This window comes from Tachysurus fulvidraco, chromosome 19 (genome assembly GCF_022655615.1).
Source record: "Tachysurus fulvidraco isolate hzauxx_2018 chromosome 19, HZAU_PFXX_2.0, whole genome shotgun sequence".
Lineage (NCBI taxonomy): Eukaryota > Metazoa > Chordata > Actinopteri > Siluriformes > Bagridae > Tachysurus > Tachysurus fulvidraco.
Genome location: NC_062536.1, coordinates 17588441 through 17613690, shown reverse-complemented (window position 1 = coordinate 17613690; position 25250 = coordinate 17588441). Strand labels below are relative to the sequence as shown.

The 25250-nt window shown below is 38.7% G+C and overlaps 1 protein-coding gene across 3 annotated transcripts; it reads right to left on the bottom strand.

Annotated features, from left to right (window-relative positions):
* Positions 1-2597: 2597 nt before the first annotated feature.
* lrguk (leucine-rich repeats and guanylate kinase domain containing) lies at positions 2598-23689 on the bottom strand. 3 transcript variants are annotated; one of them, XM_027160330.2, is made up of 20 exons: positions 23109-23685; positions 22919-23017; positions 22112-22193; positions 21775-21875; positions 20699-20780; positions 19595-19719; positions 16578-16721; positions 16366-16446; positions 15557-15643; positions 15039-15145; positions 14601-14720; positions 14361-14457; positions 11034-11147; positions 9077-9278; positions 8795-8890; positions 6575-6690; positions 6337-6425; positions 5534-5602; positions 4675-4826; positions 2598-3187 (listed from the first exon to the last, which is right to left on the bottom strand). In XM_027160330.2, the coding sequence occupies exons 1-20, from the start codon at positions 23259-23261 to the stop codon at positions 3006-3008; spliced, it is 2298 nt and encodes a 765-aa protein (XP_027016131.2). In that variant the 5' UTR covers positions 23262-23685; the 3' UTR covers positions 2598-3005. The 3 variants fall into 3 exon arrangements, with proteins under 3 accessions (XP_027016131.2, XP_047659650.1, XP_047659651.1); XM_047803694.1 differs by lacking the exon at positions 5534-5602 and having other exon boundaries at positions 2670-3187; positions 23109-23689; XM_047803695.1 differs by lacking the exons at positions 19595-19719; positions 20699-20780 and having other exon boundaries at positions 2670-3187; positions 23109-23689.
* Between the last annotated feature and the right edge of the window lie 1561 nt (positions 23690-25250).

Here is a 25250-nt window from a genome sequence, read left to right as displayed (position 1 = left end):
GTTTTGCTTTGTTACACAGAACTAATATATGCCTTTGTCCTTTACATGATTATGCTTGTGTGTCATTTTTGCTTGTTTGTTTATCTGCAATAGTAATGTTCTTCCCTTCAGCTATGATAAAGACACGTTTCTTTCCATTAGTCGCCTGGGTTATGTATGTATGTGTGGGCGGAGCTATCGATACAGGGGTGGGACCCATTGGGGTTAGGGGCGTGTTTGTTTTGGTGATTTCAAATGTTAACATTGGCTTTCAAACAACAGAGACCCCACCTTTAATAATGAGAAATCTAAGGCCCTGAATTCAGCACAGCCATAGGTACAGTACAGCTGAGGTACAGCTGAGGTACAGCTTGGCTCTATCCATAGATATATACACTAGATGTCGCCTTGTATAGGGCAGTACATTGGTCCGAATGCGTCAATTGAGCCGCCATCTTGGTACGGGGACACCCCCCCCCCCCTTCTTAATGCATTAGCGTCAATGTAGCCAAAGAAATAAAATCACCATAAATCGTCGATTTTTTATTTTAATTAACATACAATAAAAAAATATAAAAAATCCAAAACCTTTTCAGGCATAATGTCATTAAATCTGTCCTTAAGTGAAGTAACTTGATTAAAGAGCATTCTGCTTGTGTTAAGTCCAGGACAATCTAATAAAATATGTTTGACAGATAAGGGAATCTTACAGAACATACATAAAGGGTCTTTTCACCTTTAAGCAAAAAAAGCATGGGCCAATTTTTAACGTTTAACATTGTTAAGAGCTTCGGAATCTACAAACATTGTCGGTTTCCCTAACTGTCACAAGCTAACGAGTAACTACTGTAGCATGGATTAGCTGCGGTCGTTAACCAAGGACTTAAACAAACCGACGTAACCAGAAATATAATTTCCTACCATTCGATATCATAACACACATTCTCACTTGTGAGATGTAATCCCTTGCTGTCTGGTTTTTAGATTTCTTTCGTTTGAACATCCAAACGCAGCACAGAAGTCCAGCATCATCCATGCATTTGAAGTAAAGGAGCACCGTATGAAGATGGCGGCGGTTTTGACGCATTTTTAAGACCCCAAGTCAACATCTAGTGTATAGATATCTATGGGCTCTATCAAGCAACAAGATAGTGTTGAAGGTGGTTTCAGCAGAGTGGACAGATGAGGATGTGAAAGCTCTGGACAGAGTAAAGGACTAAACGACGCTGCATGACTAAACAACCAAGATAAAGCAAAGACTAACTTGTAATTTCTGACCCCCGACTATGAAAAACGACACCCTCGACTCAAGTAAATCAGGAATTCTGACTTCCCACTTCCGAGATACAGTAAGATACAGTAAACCTCTATCGGCAGGTAGTCAAACGACATTATGGGGGAATGTAGGAAGTAACACAGAAGGAAAAAAAAACAAATTTAACTCAGCATTTTATTATAAATCAAATCACAGATGACACTGCAGCCCATTTGGTAATTACAAAGATTACATTATTATTTCGATGATCTCACACCACATCACACACAAGCTTTTCTGTTCGGAACCCGAGGCCTGTAATGCCCCCTGCTGAGGTGTTTAATATGAGTGAGGAGTGAAGATTGAAGATAGTTGGCAAGGTTATGCCTGCGAGCCGCATTCTCCTGCATTGTTGGCCTGTCTTGTCTGAAACTGCCTCTGAATTATAAGATCATTATAACAGCTGCTGGTTTGAGGCTATGACACTGACAGATGGCCAAGTGTGTGAATATGTGCAAGCTCACACACAGATAAATACTCACACTGTGTCGAGATTCCAGCAGGCTTTTAACACATTTAATCACCAATTACCAGCTATGTATCTATCTGAATGGTTGCAATAAAAATACAATAAAATACAGTCTATTTCGGCATGACCGCGTTCGTCGGCGAGACGACGGCTTTGAGTTATAGTGTCTGAGTGTGTTATAAAATGAATAAATTATATTAAATTATTGGAAAATAAAATGATGGATGAATTTAATCTGATCTTGTAACAAATAACAAAGACTTAAAATATATATTTAGAAATGACAAAGATTTGGAATACATATACATCCATTTTAAAGAACTGGATTTATCATGTTCATTTATAATATTTTAATTATAATAGCTGCATGTTTGTCCTTTTTTGATTGTATTTTTTTAATCTACAAATTTTAAAGCACCAAAAAATCTGACAGGTTTTGATTTCAGCTGATATTCGTAGACGTCTCGGTATCATTATTGGACGATTAATGCATGTATTTGGGGAAAAAAAATTATAAAAAATGTAATAATAATAATAATAATAATAATAATAATAATAATCATTGCCGTTTGCAGTGAGTTCAAATGATCACCTTAATACCAAAATTATTTAGTTTCACTTTTTGGTATTATTTAAATGTTTCATAATTTCTAAGACTAAATATTAAAACATTTTTAATGGTCAGTCACTTCACTGATCTATAAATGAACACACTATAATAATAATAATAATAATAATAATAATAATAATAATAATAATAACAATAATAATAATAATAATAATAATAATAATAATAATAATAATAATAATAATAATAATAATAATAATAATAACCTTTCGATAGCGCCTTTAAAAGTACATCTCAAAGCGCTTTACAAAAACAAATAAAACAACAAAACATAATACACATAATATAAAGATTAAAATTAAAGCAACAAGAATAGACTATAAAATAAACACAATATAAAATTACAATCAGTCAGTTAAAAGCTACCCTAAAAAATTAGTTTTAAGTTGAGATTTAAAAATGCCAAGAGATTTTGCTTGCCTTATCTCACTAGACAGGAGAAGATGCTGCTTTGAGGTTTTCCATCACTACTTTCATGATGTTCTACCTATGAAGGACCGAAGGAGTTTAACAATGCACTGAACTAAATGTCCTCTATTAGAATATACAGAATTGAATATTAGAATTGACTCTTTCATAAAACCATTCCTACTCCCCTTTCCTCTCTCTTACAGTTATCCCTCGTCTACCCGTCCTGCCTGCCCTGTCAGCTGTTGCATGGATTCGGATTCTGTGGCCTTGCGTCCCTGTGGGATGGGGGGAAGAATGGGTTTGGCGTTGGAACCCGGACGTCCTGGAGACGCTGGCTCAGGAGCTGAGCGTGATGAATCTGGGCTCAGACCGGACTCCATGTGATCTGCAGGGAAAGAAATATTAGTATACTGAGTATTAGATAATACTCAGATTATTGTCCAAAAGTATGGCTGTGTACTACCGAGAACTGATTTTATTTCTTTAACAAAACAAAACAAATCCAAACAACAATATAACACTCTTTAAATGATGTCATTCTTTATGAATATCATAAAAATGAGTGTGGATGCAGTAATCTTCAAAGTTTTTTAATTTAATAAAAATAGCACTCTGCGATATCTTCGTATATAGACAGAACGGTACATGGTATGATTTAGCATTTACACTTATACAGTACGTAAATGATCAGATCTCAGAGGGAATACTTTTATAAGAAAATTATACGATTTCTTTTATTTTTTATAACATTCCACTGTTGAATTCTCAATGTTGGTCAGAAGGCATTGATTCATTTGCTATAATAGCTCATTTTGAAACATTTAAAAATGTTCTGTGCGGAAATGTTTGTGTATTGTTTATGGCAGAAGTCTCCGGTTTCAGGTCTGTACGTTTTCAGTCATGGGGTTTTGAATACAGAGGATAGAGAGAGAGAGAGAGAGAGAGAGAGAGAGAGAGAGAGAGAGAGAGAGAGAGAGAGAGAGAGAGAGAGAGAGAGAGACTCAGAGAAAGACAGAGTGAGGTAGAGAGAGAGAGAGAGAGAGACAGAGACAGAGAGAGAGACAGACAGAGTGAGAGAAAGTGAGAGAGACAGAGCGAGGGAGAGAGAGAGAGAGACAGAGAGAGAGACAGACAGAGCAAGGTGAGTGTGAGAGACTGAGAGAGAGACAGAGAGAGGTAGAGAGCGAGAGAGAGACAGACAGACAGACAGAGACAGACAGAGCGAGGGAGAGTGAGAGAGAGACTGAAAGAGAGACAGAGCGAGGGAGAGAGAGAGAGAGAGAGACAGACAGAGCAAGGTGAGTGTGAGAGACTGAGAGAGAGACAGAGCGAGGTAGAGAGCGAGAGAGAGACAGACAGACAGACAGAGACAGACAGAGCGAGGGAGACTGAAAGAGAGACAGAGTGAGGGAGAGAGTGAGGGAGAGAGAGAGACATTTGCATTGCACAATACAACATGTCTTTCTTTAATAAATGTATTATTGTATTATAAATGCATTAACAAATTTTGGTATAAGAGACTTAAGGCTCATTGTGTAAGATGTTATAGTAAAATAAACAACTTTTTATCAGCACACCTCCAAGTGTCTGATTCCTTACATATTTTGTATGAACATATTTAAAATTCAGTATTTTACCTTCAATAACTTTTAAACTTTATTTTACTCCAAAAAGCTCATTTAATCAAAAGAATTTTAAGTAAGTATCAATGTAAACAAGTATCACGTATCCTCGATAGTGGATTTTTGAACTTTAACAAGCACATTCTCTTGATAATTCGCCTGTGATGATAAAAATCATGAAACGTCATTAATACTAAACTAAACACTTTTAATTCGGAGAAGTCAACAGAAAGGTAATTGTGGTTCTTGCCTTTAATTGTTTCCAGGTTTTGCCCCAACATGGAGACATCCAGAGGCTCCACCTTTGGTGCTGTCGCTGCATCCAAGCCATCAGCTGGGCTTCCCACAGACAGCACCCCTGCTGAGCTGGACAAGCCAGAACTGGTGCAGGATTCCCCTGAGCTGAGACAGAGACAGAGGACAAAAGACAATATCCTCGACTTGTATGTAAACTTCAATTAATTTCATCTTTCTGCTCTTAACTAACTAACTGCTATTCCTTGAGAGAAAGTTTTCACCCCCCTGCGGTGTGTAAGAACCTTCTGTAGCCTCGGTGCTTCATTATTATGTGCGCTTTTGCCGGTTAATGAAAAGAACCAAAAGTTTCAGCAACTCATTACAACCCCAGGACTCTTAAAAGACTAAATTAGCACGCGTTTAAACGTCTCAAAGCTCTGCGTATTGCACAAGCGTAGCCGTGAGTTCTCGGGTTGTGCGAGACGACTCAGGAGAGCAACACAAACACCGACGGCTATAAATTTGCATTTATGTATATTTCAGCCGCATCTTATCCCTGCCCCGACCTCCATCCGAATGCCCCTCCTAACCTCGCTGCACCTTGTGTGAAAGCCTTGCAGATTATAAGCTCTAAACTTGGATGAATAAAACAAGCGCAAAAAAAAAAAAAAATACAGACACATGCTGGGATTTATTGCAGAAAAAGATATTATGTATGAGGAATAACGTGTGTGGGGAGGTAATGACACAAAATACTTGTTTAAATAAAAAAGTAAGGCATGGTGAATGCAGATGGTTTGAATGTCAATAGGATGAGTTCAGGTCGCAGGTCGATGGTCAAAAAGCCTACGTTCTACGTGCTGTGTAAATACCTGCTGTCCTCGTTACAGTCACCGGACTGAGAATGAGGGGTCAGTAAGGATGGAGCTGCATGAACATTTCTGCAACACGCACATAATAATAATAATAATAATAATAACAACAACATCATTTCAGGACACACACACACATACACACATTATTATTATATTATGCCATTTATGGGCCAATTCAAATGGCCAATTTAACAGGTTTGGTTAATAAAATCTAAATATACAACCAAAGGTATGTAAATATCTGACCATCAGACCCATACGTGGTTCTGCAAGCTGTTGCAATAAAATAAATGTTGTAGCATTACAATTTTCCTTCACTGGAACCAAGAGGCTTAAACCTGTTCCAGCATGTAGAAAAAAACAGCTCCATGAAGACACGGTGTGTTAAGGTTGGAGCGCACAAAAGCCCTGACCTGGAACGTCGACTGAGCTCCGGTAAGTGGAGGTAATTATAACAGCAAAGGGGGATTAGGTCTAGAATAAGAACATGAACATATAGGAGTCCATGACACTCAAATCAGGAAACTGAAGTATCTAAATGGTTAGGATAACTACAATAAATGTTCTTTTTTTTTTATAGAAAATATGCTAGCTTTAAATAAACTAACTTAGTTTTGATGTAAAATAGAATAAAGATAGTGTATTTAAATGTTCATATATTTCCATAAGTCCTTTTATGCCCTGAATCCAGAGCGTATCCTGGGAACACCGGGGTCTGTCGCATGGCCGACCAACGCTAAAGGTTCTGATGCCAGTTAATGGCGGTACTAGCCAATATTTACAATTTCTACTGTATGTACCTTTTAAAGAGCCGTGTGTAAGCCCTGGGAATCTTACCCACCAGGGCTTCTCGAACCATCTGCTGTCTCCTATGGAAAGATGCCAGTTCCTACAACACAAGCACAGAGAGCCAATCCCTTCAGGCACGGAAATTTATCCAAACATAATCGTGATTTTCAAAGCGTTTTACTTTTTTCGCACCGTGTAACCGTACGTTATGATTTTTTTTTTTACATTTGTTTATTCTCTATGACTCACTGCTGAGGTTTTCTGAGGCAGCAGCCTGGCTCGGACTTTGCTGTAGTGAGTCTGGCTGTAGGCGTCCGTGGGGTCGGCTTCTATCATCTTTGCCGCTGTAGATTCGCCACGCTCATCTGAAACACACGCACATGTGCACGTACGGGCGCGCAGACGCAAAACGGTTGGATTCCTTTTAACTTTGGGAAGACACACTGAGCATTTTGATGAAAAAGCTTCTTATATTATGGAGTTATTTTTTTGACCAGGATTTAGGCTTTGGAGTTCATACCAATAAATCAATTCATATGTGCCGATAAATCGGTAAATTAAAACGCAAACCATCTGCGGACATTCGCTAGGAAAATGTAGCTTTTATAATGTCTCCTCACGTAATGGTAGAATTTAGTAAACGTATAACAAATTAAAGTTAAATTCTTCGTTATGACCGGTCAGAAGGTACGCTTTAATTTAATATAAACTAACTTGTCTCTCGGACGTTCCACAACGTGAAATCAACACTACAAACTGAATAACACACTTCGGAATGTGCCGCTATAACAAAACAAACACGCTTTGAGCTGACGATAACCCGATGTGAGTTATTTCTGTGTAATTTTATACGTAGCTGTGCATTAGATCTGCAGGACTCTTGATTAAAGAGTCTTAAAGTGTTACCTCTCGGTTGGATTATTGTAAAGCTTTACTGTCTGGATGTCCCAGTAGGAGCATAAACAAGCTCCAGAACACAGCAGCTAGAGTCCTAACTAGGACCAGAAGATATGACAACATCACTGCTATCTTATCCTCATTGCATTGGCTTCCAGTCAAATTTTACATTGATTATAAAGTGCTATTATTAACCTATAAAACGCTTAATGGTCTCAAACCACAGTACCTGAGTGATCTTTTGATTTTTTTAATGATTTGTCACGCCTACGTCGATGAAAAGGTGCGGGCTGTTTGGTAGTACCTCAAGTACAAAAGGCAACATCAGACAGAGCTCTTTCTCACAGAGCCCTACAGTTATGGAACAGACTTCCAATTAGTTTCTGGGACTCAGACACAGTCTCAGTGTTTAAGTCCAGGCTAAAAACACATTGTTCTAGCTTTTTATTAAAAGCTTTTTTGCAGGTAAAGGAGCAGATACTGTACGTAGAGTTCTTGGGTATTGAGTGTTTGGTGAACTGGGATGTCTGGATGCTGTCGGCTTACCACCCTCACAAGTCACACAGGTTTGCAGATTGTGGAGTGGTGGGACTCTTTACATCCCAGGATCCCTTATGTCTGTGTCAACTTCTGGCTCTAGCCTTTTAATTATGATGTCATAGCTAGTTATATTTTACTATAACAGCAAATCTTACACAATGAGCCTTAAATCTCTTCTACTAAAATTTGTTAATGCATTTATAATACAATAAAACATTTATTAAAGAAAGACACGTTGTATGAAGCATTGTTCTCTCTCTCTCTCTCTCTCTCTCTCTCTCTCTCTCTCTCTCTCTCTCTCTCTCTCTCTCTCTCTCTCTCTCTCTCTCTCTCTGTGTGTGTGTGTGTGTGTGTGTGTGTGTGTGTGTGTGTGTGTGTGTGTGTGGGATTGATCTACATGGTCTGCCAGTGTCTAATGGGAATGTTGTGGATGGAGCCACCCAGAGGCCGTCATGCCTTCTGTTGAGCCAATGTTGTGTCAGTCAGCTGTAGGGTCTGGTCTGTGCTGAACTCAGAGTCCACGATGACCCATTAGTTCCTCAGGAGCTCTCAGCTGCAATATTGTAAACTGTTGTAGAAAGGACATTATTTACTGTATATTGTCACCCAAATGAAGATAGTTTCCCTTCTGAACTGGGTTCCTCTTAAGGTTTCTTCCTCATATTATCTCAGGCTTGCTCATTAGCGAGATATATATATATATATACAGTTAATATTTTTTTAAATTAATTTTAAACTTTAATTGAATTTATTTATTTATTAATTTATTTTTATCCTTATTTCTTCTTCTTCTTCTTCTTCTTCTTCTTCTTCTTCTTCTTCTTCTTCTTCTTCTTATTATTATTATTATTATTATATTTATTTATTTCTCTCTCTCTCTTCTCTTTCCAAACTTCTGTCTATCACATTTAACACGCATGATTTTGTTTGTATGGAGTGATACGAGAACCGCAGCAAGGACCAAACTAAACAGAAAAACAAAAACCGATAGAAGTGAATGAATTTTATCTTCGGTGGCAATTTGCGGTGTACCTTTAATGCCCAGTCCACCTTCTTTCTCCTGGTCCTCCAGACCCAGGTACTCCTTTATAAGCTGCTTCAGTGCGCTGTAAGCCTGTTTGCGATCATCTAATAGTAAATGGTTTTAAGATTAGTTTAAAGTTATATATTACATTCATAAGCAGCTTCGTTAGTAGGCAGTCAGAGAAGCTGCTTTAATAAAAGTCTTTCGCATACAGCTGTACGAATACAACCGATCCGTTTACTTATGCAAATGAAATAGTACTTAATTCCTCGAACATCAAAGATCCGCACCACTGAGGATCACGCTGTCGAAGAAGCCAGGCCGTTCTCTGTTGATTTTGGCGTAGAGGTCGATCCGTGACACGGCTTTCTCTATCTGGGCGTTAGTGTAGAAGCCTCTGGCCTTCATGTGTAAAATGTAGTCGTCGGTTTTTGTTGGGAGCAGCAAAACGTATCTGGGCTCGAAGTACGAGGTTTTCAGACTAAACACACCCTGTAGACAGGAAGTAGAGATACAGATACAATATAGTTTACAATATATTTGTTTATTTAAAAATAAATGACACCTTACAACCCACTTATAACATTTTTTTATAGCTATACGGTGTCCCCCAGAAAACAATGCACGGTGTGCAAGTGCATGAAGTTGGTAAATATCAGTGGACTATTTTATGTTGTTACTGACCCATTTGGGGACTGTAGGTAAATGAAACCCCACATTTTAGACAAACGGGGGCGCTAGTGAGCCACTTAAGAGACACACCTTTGTCTGACCTTTTTGTCCACACTTAACAGTCGACAACTGTGATGTACAGTATGTGTCAAATTTCAAGTTAATCTAAGCATGCCAAAAGCCTTAAATATGCCTGAAATAAAAGTAAACTTTGACACGATGCCATGGCAACGGTGTTTGAGATATCAAAAATCCCTTTGCAATTTTGCATTAAATTCAATCGCATGAATCCTCTAGGAGGAGTATTTAAAATTTCATTGCATGCAACTGTGAAAAAATCCACCTTTGTGACTGACACACTTCCTGGGGCCTGTTGGTGGCGCTATACCCGGGACTCACAATAAGCTCGTTGATGAGATCGGAATCCTTGGCTGAACATACACACCACAACATCACAATAAGACATTTTTTGCTTTAGATATTAGACATTTCCTGTTTCTCTGAATTCGCCATGGCAGCACCGTTCGAGATATCAAAAATCCTTTCGGAATTTAGCAACTGCAATGTCTCGGCATCATGTTCACCACGTTTGATGTCAATCGCATGAATTCCCTAGGAGGACTATTTAAAAGTTCACCGCATGCAATTATGAATTAATCCAAAATGGCCGACTTCCTGTTGGGTGGAGCTCATAGTTTAGAGCGCGGTCGATGAGATCTATATGCGTACCAACTCTCGTACATGTGCGTACATAATTGCCCGATCTGTGCACAAATGTTTGTTTTTGCTTTACAGGGGGTGCTACAGAGCCCCCCTGCCACGCCCGTATTCCAGCTTTTGCCTGAGCCTAGCGTCGTACGACTCTGACGTGTGTGCCAAATTTCAAGAGTTTTCGAACATGGTAAGGGACCCCAATTGGCCAATGTGTGCAAAAAAAAATTTTCGGTGCTCAGGCCCTAATAAATATTAATGACTTCTTCGTAATCGTGTGCATGTACATATGATGTTCGTTACACATGGTACAGTATAATAATGACAAGCTGATAAAAGGTTAAGGTTAGGTTAATTTATCCGATTGTGCTTACGAATCCTCAAATCTGATTGGTTAGAAAGTGCAAAACTGGTGAAATGAATTTCCAATAACAGCAGCTTGTGTTTTATTGTTTCTATCATCGTTCACAGAGGACTAAAAACCACATAGTAGTTATATCAGTAACATGACAAGATGGCCGTTTTCGTCTAATGAACTTCCAGAAAGATAAAATAGTGGGAATGACTTTATAGCTGCTATAAGGTAAAACTATCAGGAAAACTTACCACAACGATTTTCATATCTTTTTTTAAATAACATTTTATATTTTTTACATCAGGCTAAATGATTACAAAAATCACCATAAGGAAATGCCACAGAAACACAGGATTTTTTTTTTTTTACTTCTCATGTGTAACAAAACAGGTGAGTTTGCTTATACTGATTTCTTACAGATTTGCGTTCACCATGGAAACGATTTTATATTTCCTAAGCACAACGAAACGAAAAATGGACGCCTTTTGTCCGTGTTATCCGTAGCGTACCTCCAGCTCCATATGAACACAGCAGGCTAGCCCCTCTCTGGCCACGCTCTCGATGGCCTCTCGAGACAACCCGTACCAATTCCCTCCGTACTGCATCGTCTGCACAAAGTAACCCTTAAAAAAAAAAAAGAAACGGGGTCAGACTGAAGAACAGATAAAGCGGACTGTGCTGTACTGTAAGCATGTGCTATGCCTCAAATTCATCTGCTGAACAGATCCTATCTTGGGATGTTTCAGACATTAGTGTTCTCGAATCTTTAAACGGAAGCAGCCCTGCTCACATTTTCACACCGCTAACCTCTGACCTGGTCGACTTACATCTGGACCTGGTTAAGGATTAGACCGTGAAGCCAAGAGAAGGTAATGTTGAAAAGTTCATTGTCATTCCCTGGATGAGCTGGCATTAAAACACAAACACAGATTACAACCGTATGCTAATCCTTTTTATTATTTCATATTAACAGACCCTGAAATGAGCATTAGCTGAGCTCAGGAGAGTAGGCGATTGAGATTAATTTGCTGAATGCCAGATGTCTGCGAGGGCGACTACTGCGCACATCTGGGCCTGAGTGATACGAGGCTAGGCTGGTCTGTAACACTCACCTGAGATTTTCTCCTTTGTCCTTGTTACATATGTTTACAATCACACTTCAAAGGAGTTCGGCATTAAATCAAACTGCAACCTCTATTTATCAAACCCGCTGGAACCTTTGATAGGCAAAGCTTTAAGCTACCAACCAGATCACCAGAGAAACAGATCGTGTACAGTATGACGTTCTGCCGGTCGTGTCTTTCAGACGTTTAGCATCCGTCATGTTTACGACGCAAGCTCGAACAAACACAAACGCCGTGTTCTCGTTGGACCCACGCACACGGCGTCATGCCGCGATAGTTGACATCACAAAAAGATTACAGTTTATCAAGCTACGAGATCGATATTTGAAGCAGTGACACGTCGATATAATTTTTCAGGCTGAGTATGAACACATTTCGTTTGGTACTCATCGATATGAGCAAGTATTCTTCTTAGTATTAATCGATCAGGGATGTCACAAAACAAATTATTTAACTCTATGTATGTTTCCCCAGGTTAAATAATTGACCATAAATGTGTTTACATGATCTTAAGCCAACCATCTCATTCTTTATAATGCTAGCTAGGTAATGTGTATTATTTCTCTCGGGTTTGTGCGACTTTCAATGGATGAGAGGTTAACCGGGAGCTGAGAGACGTCACCTAAAGCTGCACCAATACCGCGCATGCGCAAAATTTCGTGATATCGGGCCAGGTTTAGGTGACGTGTGGAGCGGAGCGGCTGCAAGCGGCAGTGGCGTTGTAGCTTTGGTGGAGAGAAGGTGTGTATCGCTCTTCTCTCTGTTCACCGGCACTTTCTCATGTTTAACAGTGCTTGGTGTACGTGTATATTGTGTTTGCTCAAATGTAACTCACAAATTAGCAAAAATGAGGACGAAACAGACGTCGTTAGAAAGTTAGAAACTCTGCCAGTGTTCTGGATTAAAGTCATGGCGGAATACCATGAGATTGTCACCACAGCACTTAAATCCCTATCGCCATTTCCGACATGCTATCTGTGTGAAGCGGGGATTTCTGCAGTGACGGCAACCAAAACAAAACCACGGAATAAACTGGACGTAAGCAACACACTTCGGGTGTCATTGTGTCCTATTACCCCAGATGGAACCGTCTCGTTGTAAAGAAACAAGCTCAGGGTTCTCATTGATTTAGCGTTGTAGTGAGTTAAAAAGGCATGTTTAAATACAATTAAATTAAAATAATTAATTTTTATTTAATTGTATAGCCGCCACCCCCCACCGACCACCCCCAGCGGGCCGCTGTAAAATTATCAAACACTGACCGGTCCACGGCAAAAAAAAGGTTGGGGACCAGTGCATTAGACCGTGCAGAGTTGTAGAGTTTTTGTTTTACTCCAGAAAAGCATGCACACAAGTTTACGGTTAAAAAAATTGTTGTCTGTGTGCTTTTCCAACCCAGTCTCATGGCAGATCGTGACATAGTCACAAAATTTAATCTATTGATTCGTGTTCGTGGACATGAATTTCCCTTATTTTTTTCGTGTTACTCAACAAGACTTTCGATCTAATGTATTTCAACAGGAAGCATGTTTCGTGTCTGCACCACGTTTTTCTTTCTGCCACTCGGATGCATGGCTTTTTGCTCATTTGTTATTCATTTTTAAACTTTTAGCACTACATTACTCAACATTTAACCAGGAGATCTTATCCTTGTTTTACTTACTTTATATTCTGTAGGGTACTAAACATTGTGCCATTGGTTCTGAGAAAAGCCGTTTTTCCATCTATTTGGTGTGTCAAATCGGACAGTAAACTAAATACTACAGTACCCATGAGCCTTATCTACTTTTACTGTGTTGAAGATGTCAGCTAAAACTACCTGATGACCCACCGCCGATTCTCTTTTAATGATCTCCTCATCTTTCTTTCAGCACATAAACACGAAAGTGTGCTTGATAATTCAACAATACGATGTCACGACCATCCGTTTTATTCCATTCTTCTGATTTCTGCAGGCCAAGAATTCTCCTTCATTGAGCTCAAACCTCTTCCCAGGTAATGTTACTTGAATGTAATGATCAAATTTGAACATTTAGAATTAACGGCCTGCAGAAATCACCCAATCGCATTACCCGTAAGCCTCAGCATCCGTCGCTATGGTGACGGAGCCAGTCCGCTTCGCGACTGCTTTCTATTGAAATAAATTAGATCGAAAGTCGTGCCGAGTGACACGAAAAAAAAAGGGAAATTCGTGTCCACGAACACGAATCAATAGATTACATTTTGTGACTATGTCACGATCTACCGTGAGACTGGGTTAGCTTTTCTTACTATATTACATCCCTGGCTAACGTTATTCTTAGTCCTTGACCTATTGAACCTGTATCAATGAAACTCTTTTCATTGTTAGAGACTTCAAAGCAGGTCTGTAAGTCGCTCTGGATAAAGCCGTCTGCTAAATGCCAGTAAATGTAATACTGCAGTTTTGCTTCAATTACTTTAGTTAATCCTGATAACGTCCGGACTATTTGTGACGTCTGTTCATCAGTACACGGGATGACGTAAATCCTTCGGGTCACCTCTTTCCATTTCGGCATTAAATCCATCCCTGTTTTGAGCTTTTTATAGAAAGCAGGTCAGTCGAAACTACTGTAATTAAGAAGAAGAGTATGCTAGCTGTTTGAAATATTAAGATTCAATTCATTTGCTATTATTTTCAAAACACTGCAAGTTGATTCGATTATTCTGATATCCACCAAATCCGAGACGCACCATACGAATCAAGTTTTGAAATTCTTCATTCTGGACGAAGTGGTAGTCACAGCCATCTTCCTCCCCAAAATAGGGCCCCCTGGTGGTGTGGCAAGCTCTAAAACACACAGAGCTTGTATTTATCTTCAGCTGAGGGGAAATAACTTCCACAGCAGGCAGGAGAGGTTTATGACACATCAGCAAATCCATTCACAAATAAAGGAAAATATAAACATTCATTCAGATACAACTAGCACTTACCCATAACCAAAATAGTCACTATATTCATGACAAAGCTTATGGGCCAGCTCTCGCTTTCCACACGCCTGTGGCCCTGTCAGGACCAGCATGGGGTATGGAGTGTCCAGACTAGGCAGGGTGCTGGGAGTTAAACAGATAGAAAATGTAAACTCAAGTAAAGGTTAAAAGTTTTAATAGAAAATCTAATTCAGACGATATCGAGACACACTTTGATATTTGAGGTCTTAGTAGTTACAAATCCCTCCTCATATCCTGGTTCCTAGTAAACAAGTTTATTGAGGTTTCTGTTCTGCTCCACTTACCTGTCATTGGTTTCTTTCCCAAATGCGTACACCTATTTCGTGTTTAGTCTACGATTAGTTTCCCTACTGTTTGTGTCCGGTTTGTACACATCGTTAATCGCACTTTTCCGAGCTGATTTTGATATTAATTCAACACCTGTCGAAGATGCCTTGCGGCTGCATGTACTGGTACATCACATGGGTCATGTGATCTCTGGCTGCCACCGACTCTAGAGATGGATCGTACTTGTTCACAGCAGAAACCTAAAATAGAGAAACAGACTAAGCCAAGAGCCAAGAAAAACAATCCGTATTTATTTACAGACAATCCTGTTTATTATTGTTTACAGATTTTAGGCTATAAAAGATCCTTATAGACCCCTTTGGTGTTGTAAAAAAAACCTACGTGTGAACAACCTGGTTGCAAAATGCCACACATACTGTACAGTACTGTAGCCTAGCAACCTGGTTCTAGTTGCCGATTCTCTGATTGAAAAACGATCCTGAATTTTATTTAGAAATTTTATTACGTTAGCTAAAATGTTATCCACTTATTATTATGCAATGCAACAAAATACAGGGATTCTTATGGACTTCCATGATATCAGTAGTTAAATGATGCTATGTTGTGGCTTAGCTTGCTTGAGTTATGAGATGTTATATTTTATACCTTACCTTTTCCTCGACACTCACAGGTCGCTCATCCAGAAGAGTGAGATGATTGAGAATGAAGATCACAGCCAGTCTGTAGTCAGGTTGTTCCTTCGGCAGACAAGAATTAAAACCGAGCATTAAAATCACGACTAAAAGTAAAACTGATGAAGGACTAGAAGAAGAAGCTGTAGTTTTTAATAGTACATGTACAAATCCCAACCGAGGGCATCATTACGCCATGACATAACCCCTACTGTACTAACAATGGTTTATGATACTACAAAATCCAACAATGACTGGATAAAGAGGGAATTAGAGACCAAAGATTTGTATAGAACTGCTGCTCTGAGAGGGGAAGCTGATCACAGGACAAATATAAAGTGACGAAAGTGACGTGACATACGGCTAAGTACGGTGACCCATACTCAGAATTCGTTTTCTGCATTTAACCCATCCAAAGTGCACACACACACACAGCAGTGAACACACACACACACACAGTGAACACACACCCTGGGCAGTGGGCAGCCATTTATGCTGCGGCGCCCAGGGAGCAGTTGGGGTTTGTATTTGGAGTTTGCACAAGAGACACAATGAAGAAAATATGTGGAAAAGGTTTCTCTGGTCTAACAAAACATTTTGACTTTGCCACAGATGAAAAAACAATACTGTTCATTACCCTGAGAACACCATCACCACGGTGAAGCACGATGGTGGTATCATCACGTTAAGCTTCACCTTTGCAGAATTGGGCGCTTCTCCGTCTAATCCTGGATTTTTACCCTACCATTGACTTGTGGACTCTGTGTGTGTACAAAAATATTACTTACTTGAATTGGGTTTCTCTTGAGATTCAGTTCTCTCAGTAGCAGAAGGTATTGCAGATGCGTGCACTCTTTGATCTCACCAATCTAGCATTTAGTTTAAAAAAAAAACAACACACACACACACAAACACACACACATGAAATAAGGTCTTTTTTTTTTCATCAGGTTACTGACATAAGCGATTAGAAGATCGTTTTCATTTAAAATATAATTACCATATTGCTTTCAAGATTGATGTTTCCCAGGAGATGAAGGTCTTGAAGACCAGACAGGCTTTGAATTCTGTTAGAGGACAAGTCCAGGATCTGCAGACTACGGAGTGTTTGTAAATTCTCAATTCTCTTGATCAGATTCCCTTTCTGTACGTAGAGAGGATAACCTTGAATCAGTCCAAAAAATATACACTAGTACGTTGGTAGCTGATAGACATATAACAAGAGTTACAAATAGGCTGCTTATGATGTGACGTGACAGAGCCAAGTACGGTATTTAACCCATCCAAAGTGCACACACACAGCAGTGAACACACACACACCGTGAACACACACCCGGAGCAGCGGGTAGCCATTTATGCTACGGCGCCCAGGGAGCAGTTGGGGGGGTTCGGTGCCTAGGTCAAGGGCACCTCAGTCGTGGTATTGCCAGCCGAGACCCGAACCCACAACCTTAGGGCTAGGACTTAAACTCTCTAACCATTAGGCCACGACTTCCCCAGTTTTCGCGTCAGCCATCGTGCGGCGCCCCTGGAGCAGCTTGTGGGCTTGAACCCCGACCTTCTGATTAGGAACCCAGTGCCATGACCGCTCACTGTTAACTGTGATGTCAAACTGACATAATGTCAAGTGACAGATTTGTGGTTATGGTACCACAAAGTGATGACTGACAACAATGACAAAAGACAAAAGCTAAGATAATCTGTGCCCAACAGGAAATGTCGGATCAGGGGCAAACAGTCATGTGATGTGGTGATCAGCTGATGTGCAATGGCTGATGGGAATTGTAGCTCTGCACTGTATTCGTATATCGACACAACCATTTCTGTCGCCATTCGTTTGTGTTGTGAATCAGCAGTCTATCATAACAGATATAACCCTTTCAGAACATTTCTAAACAGCTATTCAAACAAGCATCAGTTATCGTAAAAGCAGCTTTCGTCGACTTTTACGTAACTAAAATATATAACAGATGACATATTACGATTGATTTTTTAGCTTAGCAAATGTTTTTAGTGATGACATGACATGACGATGTTGTTGTAATAGACATTTACAAATGTTTATGTAGGTTTATATCTGTTTATTGTTGTTGTGTACTCCTCTGCATGATGCCCTTTAGGAAAGTCTTCTGAGTTCTTCTCAGACAATGCCGATGTGCACTGTTAGCATTTCCTCTATCATATGCAGGGAACAGCTGGTCCAACATGCTAATAATTCAGGGGCTTTCCAAACCTCTCACTGACCCTCTCTCCTCCTGTCATCCCAGTCCCCAGACCTCCTATGGCAGCTCTGAGCCATTTTGCCAAACGTAGCCCTTATGCCCTACCCTTCACAAGCCCTGCTTGGCAGGGAAATGCAGATAGCGGGTTAGACGCCGGCCACACGGCAGCCCGGATGCTCCGGTGCCAGGGTGTGACGAGGTGAGAGAGAAGTTACCCGACAGGAGCACACTGCTCGGTGTTTCACTCGAGCCCAGAGGCCAGCAGGTTCATCATGTCGCTCTGTGTGTGTGTGTGTGTGTGTGTGTGTGTGTGTGTGTCTGTTATTGAATGCAGTCCAGATTCGCTCACACCAGCAGCTGTGCTCCAAAGGGGAAATGGATGGCAGAGAGCACAATGATGAAGGATCACTTTGATTAAGGACAGCGCAAACACCTTTCGGAGAAGTGGCGAAGGGTCTAGCGTACCATATGGTGGGATCCGTTTTCTTGCTTTTTCAATGTAATGTAAATAAGAACCAAAATACAACAATGATGTCAACTGTATCAAAAGCAGAAAAGGAAGGTGAGCTGCTGTAAAACTGAAAAACACAGACAGGGGGAAAAACATTTTGAAAAGAATGGACACAGAGACGGTGGAACAGATAAGGTGTTTGGTTTCCTTTTGAACGGTGTGATGCGGTGAGTCGCCTGAAATATCAGTCACGTGACCTCATCCTGATTATCTATGTTAACATACGTACAGTATACTGTATGTCTGGGATGAAAACTACCCAAAATATATCAGTAGGTTAGATTAGACACTAGTTGTTATGGTTACTGTTTTGCTTTTTATTAAGTTACTTCCACTTAATACAAATTCTACATTTTGGTGGAAATCTGTTATTTAATCTTATTGTTAAGCTTCGTTGATATTTTTTTATAAGCACTAATGGTGAAGCATATTAGATTTAATGTAGGAACGGTTTGCTGAAACATAAATATAAATAAATTTTATACAAAGTTCAGTTTGTGATTGTTAGACATCCAACAAGGAAATGTATATATAATAGAAATCATGTTATACAATGATATAAAGGAACACTTTGATTGTTTTAAGGTACTGTATATAATGATATGAATTTGCCTCATCCTAAACAATATCATTACTTTAATACGGTGTAAGCTCTTACTTTCTTAGGAATCTGGACGTACTCTATGTCACACGGCGAATCAAATTACCACGTAGACAGGGCAAGATATTATTTAGCACTCTGACCCTTTCATTTCATTTCTAACTCATTGTGCTCGACTGCACAGCAATAAGCTATTCGATATCTGAAATGCTGCCAATTTGAAAATATTTTTTCATAGGGCTACAAGTTCTGGCCTTTCATTTGCACTAAACTACACACGGTGAAATAGTTACTGTAGAATTACTGAAATACGAAATGCAAACGGTTACATGATTATAATCCCCTCGCTCCGTGGTCATCTGTGATCGTGTGCTTACTGTGCGTCTATATTTGCTGATTTATTTGCCAAAATGAGCTGTCTGGTTTGTTTATGTGACCTTGCTGACTAGCAAATTGGTGATATTGAAAAACTCCACTGTATCTGTCACCAGCTGTGAGCACATCCAAATAATGTGGGTTGAATCTCAAGTGAGAAACTACCGTGTTCCAAAAATACCACATTAATGCTTGTGTCCTACAAAATCTATTCATAAAATGGGACCTGTACTAACTCCCGCTGCAGCCAGACAGAGTCCGGGCTCTTTAAGCTTGGAGCAGGGACCTGTTGAGAGAACTGACATTACCAGGCAGAGTTGTCTGAGAGGCAGATTTCTGAGTCCGCCGATACGCAAGATCTTGTTGTGCTCCATACTGAGGTGAGTCAGACTGCTGCACTTCTCCAGCCCCCGGATTTCACCGATGGAGTTATCTAACCGGTGAAGGACCTTGTCAAGGGTAACAACTAGAGAAAATGATTTCAACTGAGAAATGACTTATTCATGTGTTAGTCATTTCCAGAGTTGGGAGTAAGTCACACGTGTGCAAGTCACAATTAAGTCTCAAGTCATGAATGTCAAGTCAAAGTCAAGTCGAGTCTTTTTTTAATATTTGTCAAGCAAGTCTCAAGTCTCAAATTTGCAACTTAAGTCTGACTCGAGTCTCCCATCTCTGAGTCATTTAACTCAAGTCCGAGTCAAGTCTCAAGTCTTGAATGTCAAGTCAAAGTCAAGTCGAGTCTTTTTTAATATTTGTCAAGCAAGTCTCAAGTCTCAAATTTGTGACTTAAGTCTGACTCGAGTCGTCATATGACTCGAGTCCCCCATCTCTCAGTCATTTAACTCAAGTCCGAGTCAAGTCTCAAGTCATGAATGTCAAGTCAAAGTCAAGTCGTCTTTTTTTAATATTTGTCAAGCAAGTCTCAAGTGTCAAATGTGCGACTTATGTCTGACTCGAGTCAAGTCATATAACTACAGTCCCCCATCTCTGAGTAATTTATCTCAAGTCCGAGTCAAGTCTCAAGTCATGAATTTCAAGTCAAAGTCAAGTCGGGTCTTTTTTTAATGTTTGTCAAGCAAGTCTCAAGTCTCAAATTTGCGACTTAAGTCTGACTCGAGTCGAGCCATATGACTCGAGTCCCTCATCTCTGGTCATTTCCCATGGTTTTAACAGGTGAAACATACTAAAATGTCTCCTTATAGAACCATATACACTTTAAGCTGAATTCAAAGTTGAGTGCATGTAGTGATTAATTCCATTATTAAGACATACAGGACCTACAGTATTTACAGACTAACATAAGGTAAGGTGCTGAGAAACCCAGGCATGTGACCCAAGAACGAATACACTTAAATTCCCTGAAATCTACAAACACGAATCTGTTCTATCTCAGACTACAGATAAAAGGATACAATCTAGAATTAGCTTGCGAAGAGAGCTGTAGGCTGACAAATCCTTCATCGAAGATATGCGGTTGTGAGAGAAATCCGCTTCCTGCCAATACACGGTTATTAAATTGCTGTTTAACATTTTTATGTAAATTAATTCCAACAGTTTGTGCCGGGTTAAAGTTTCTAAACATACCGTATATAGACTGTATTTTTAGTAAGACTAAAAGAAATGAGTCAGTGCCAAATGTTAAATAAAAATAATCCGAGTAATACAGAGGTCTAAGTGAACCGAGAAACCTTTCTTCTTATTTTGAAAAACTAAATGTGAGTGAAAAATTCTGATCTGAAACACTGTGATTAGGAAATATACACTTAATTTCTACTTTAATAAGGACAACTGTATATACCTGCTCGTTTGTGTATTCGTCTAATCAGCCAATCATGCGGCAGCAGCATGATGTATAAAATCATGCAGATACAGATCAAGAGCTTTAGTTAATGTTTACACCAAGCATCAGAATGAAGGAAGGGATAGTCTGTGATTTAACATGGGCATGATTGTTTGTGAGTATTTTATAAACTGTTCCTGGGATCAGATGAGAATGACAGGAAGTCTACAGCAAGGCAAATAAGCACTATTTATACCTATGGTGAACAATAAACATCTGTGGTCTTGAGGTGTATGAGATTCAACAGCAGAAGACCACAAGAGAACAAGAATCTGAGGTTATCATGGGCACAGACTCACCCAAACTGGAGACTTGGAGATTGTGTTAATGGCCAGATTGTTTTAAGGAAACAGGAAGGCTACGATAATTCAAATAACCACTCTTTACGGAGGTGGTAAACAGAAAAGCATCTTCAAATGCACATGTCATACAATGAAATAGATGGACTATCAAGAACAGGAGTCTGAGGCTACAGTAAGCAGTAAGGAATAAATCCCAGATTGGTGCTGTAAACTGTACTAAAACAAACTCTACACTTAATATTAACTCAAAAACTTTTGACTGGAGGTGTACGACAACCTTGAACTCACATTAGAACTAAGACACTTCTTAAAAAATTATCTTCTCCTGTGTAAAGTAAGGTCTCACCTTGAGATTTTTCGGTGGTTGGAATCCAAAAAAGTCGGATATTTGGTTGTGAGAAGCATCGAGTATGATAAGGTATGGCATGTGACTCACACAGGATAAATCTACCAGTCACAAAACATGAAACACCGAAAGCACAAAAGAGGGATGGATTAACAGTCTTTTTTTTATATATATATATCCAGGCTTGCAAGGGCAAGGACATTGATCCTGATGATATAAATCACATGCTTGACAAAGATGAATAAAAGTGTAAAAAGTCACATTTTTATTATCATTGTTGCAAAGATAAATACATTTTAAAAGTTGTAAAAAATAATAATGATAAAATAAATTGTACCTTTTATTTTGTTGTTGGGGAGTTCAAGTTTTTCAAGGTGGATATAACTGGATAAAATGGACACGTTTTTCAAGCCTTTTCTCTAAAAAAACAAAATGATTTACCAATCATTTTGACCAATCAGATTCGAGATTTCAATGACGCTAAAATACCAGAGTGTTTAATATTACAATAAAACAAGATTTAAAGTATTAAATGAACTGATACACTTTGGTGAAAATCTGCAATACTGTTATAGTGCATGTTAAATTTAAAACTTTGAACATGTACTTGCTTTATTGTTGTTGTTGTTGTTGTTTTTGTTGTTATTATATAACGATTAGTTACTCACAGGTATACAGAGGGACATTATTATATAATTATTATTATAATTAGTTACTCACAGGTATACAGAGGGACATTATTATATTATTATTATTATTATTATTATTAGTTACTCACAGGTATACAGAGGGACATTATTATATAATAATTATTATTATTAGTTACTCACAGGTATACAGAGGGACATTATTATATAATTATTATTATTATTATTATTATTATTATTATTATTAGTTACTCACAGGTATACAGAGGGACATTATATTATTATTATTATTATTATTATTATTATTATTATTATTATTATTATTATTAGTTACTCACAGATATACAGAGGGACATTATTATATAATTATTATTATTATTATTATTATTATTATTAGTTACTCACAGATATACAGAGGGACATTATTATTATTATTATTATTATTATTATTATTATTATTATTATTATTATTATTATTATTATTATTAGTTACTCACAGATATACAGAGGGACAGGTAGACGTGCTGTAGTCCTGTAGCTGAGCGGCCCAAAGTAGAGAGATGTTTAGACACTTCATCTTCAGTCAGTTTACCGTCCTTCATTCATTAAAATACATAAAACTAAATAAATACAAGGCACTACTGATAATAATAATTATGATAATAATAATCCTGTTAGACGTTGTACCTCCATGTTGTTTAGCTCCTCTCTCTCCTTCACCTGAGGACTTTTAGTATCTAATGTTGTCTTTCTGTCGTCTTGGTCCCAAGACTCAGGGGAATTTCCTGCTGTTTGGGAGCTTAAAACAGTCTCAGCTGCTTGCTCAACCGACACAGACATTTTGTTTATTAAACCTAGTGTATTTCCTCAAAAATAACTGCTTATTCCGACACTAAAGTGCATTTGTGGAGTTAAAGCTAATGCTAACTGACAAAGCGCCTCAGGGTAGCGCGTGAAGCCGTTGCCTAGTACCCGTGAGAGGGCACGAGCGCCCTGTGCGTAAACACAGGCTGATAATCTGTCGTTTCTACATCATTAACCATTCACTATGTGTTTAAATACAACGTGATTAAATATTCAATCTGATTCTATTATTTATTAACGTCAACCTCGAAATCAACTTAAATCGTGACACAGGATTTAAAGATGTAATGTGTTTAAGTTTAGTTTAGAGTGTGCGCGTGTGGCTGTGTGTGCGTGCATGTATGTGCGTGTCTGTGTTCGTGTGTGTGTCTGTGCGTGCATGTATGTGTGCGCGTGCGTCTGTGTGTGTGTCTGTGTATGCGTGCATGTATGTGTCTGTGTGTATATGAACATTTTGATATACAGTAAATAAAAAATATAATAAACCAAATAAAAATAATACAACAGGCAAAAACACAAAAAACATCCTGATAAATAAGATAAATTTAATAAATAAAAATAAATAAAATTAATTAACAAATTAATTAGACCTGTTCAGATCTGTGGTAATTAATTACAATATTTCTGTATTTGTTTACTCGTGTATTCACATATAATTTATTAATAGTCTAATTTTCAGTATTTGGTTCTGGATTTGTCATTTTTTCCATCTTTTAATGTAATATGTCTTTGTGCAGAATAAAATGCCTAAAATTTAGTGTTGTTGTTGTTGTTGTTGTTGTTGTTGTTGTTGTGTGAGAACGAAGCAGTCCAAGGCCTCAGGAAATGACATTGATCACCTATAAACTACTTACAGACCTCCATAATTCCAATAACTTTATTACACACATGTTTTATTTAACTTTAATACACACATGTTCATGACAAACTTCACTCCTGTATATTAGAGATACTCACAATCACTCTGACTTCTAGCTTTACACAGTCTTACTAATAGCTTTATAGTCCGGCTCATGACAGCACACTCAGGAACACTATTCAGGACGACCAGGACACGTCTTTTATTTCCTAAATGATTTTCTCTTTGTTCAGTTCCCATACCTAACGCGCATGACTTTATGTATCCTCCCGCAATAAAAGCTTTCCCTTGTCTCACAATCTCCACTGATTTATTAAAGCTGCACCATTCTGATGCTCTCCGGCTTCTACGCCGGAGCTCCGTGCATGAACCTTCCTCTGTCTTTCCCCTAAAGGCAACTATGGTGCAAAAAAGGAAGGTATTTTTTAACGTGACGTCCAAATCCGACACAGCGGAGCACCAGAACGTTCAACAAAAATACGTGTGTCAGTCCACTCACTTTAAAATTGTTGATGCTCCTCTGAGAACTTTCTTTTCTCCACTTCATCAAACTAGCTAGCTGGGTTTTCCCTTGTTTGGTACCGTGACGCTTGAAGTATATTAGCGTAATGTGATCTCCAGTGATGTGTTTAAGTTTTAAGATCGTATGTTGGTGAAACACACGACTTTAGTCACAGGATCCTGACCATGATTTTATACCCAAATGGATTTCTTCACCCAGAAGTGTTGCTATCTCCTCAGGCATCTCGGTGGAAATGAAGTAGCTCTGAACAAGTCTGCTAAAAGCTTTTAATGTGAATAAAGCAGCAGTTTAATCTCGACTGAATATTATGCCATATAAAACTAAGAAAATAAGGGCAGATGAAGAAAAACTTTTTTTTTAATGAAGAAGAACACTTTTTTTTAACGTGTAAATCGTTCTCGGGAGAATTTCCACAAGAAATGAGACGTTCATGAAAACCCAGTAAGTTCAGCACAACCCATGTATCCTACGAATTTTTGTGTAAATAGAAGAACTGGGGCATAGAAGCCTTTATTATCACCACATATACATTACAGCACAATGGAATTCTTTTCTTCACATACCCCAACTGAGGAGGTTGGGG

Coding starts and splice junctions, on each gene's coding strand:
- lrguk (XM_027160330.2), bottom strand. CDS start 23,261: ATGTCTGTGTCGGTTGAGCAAGCAGCTGAGACTGTTTTAAGCTCCCAA. Junction 21,876..22,111: donor CCCCAACAACAAAATAAAAG/GTACAATTTATT, acceptor TGTGACTGGTAG/ATTTATCCTGTGTGAGTCAC. Junction 20,781..21,774: donor AACCACCGAAAAATCTCAAG/GTGAGACCTTAC, acceptor GTGTATTGGCAG/GAAGCGGATTTCTCTCACAA.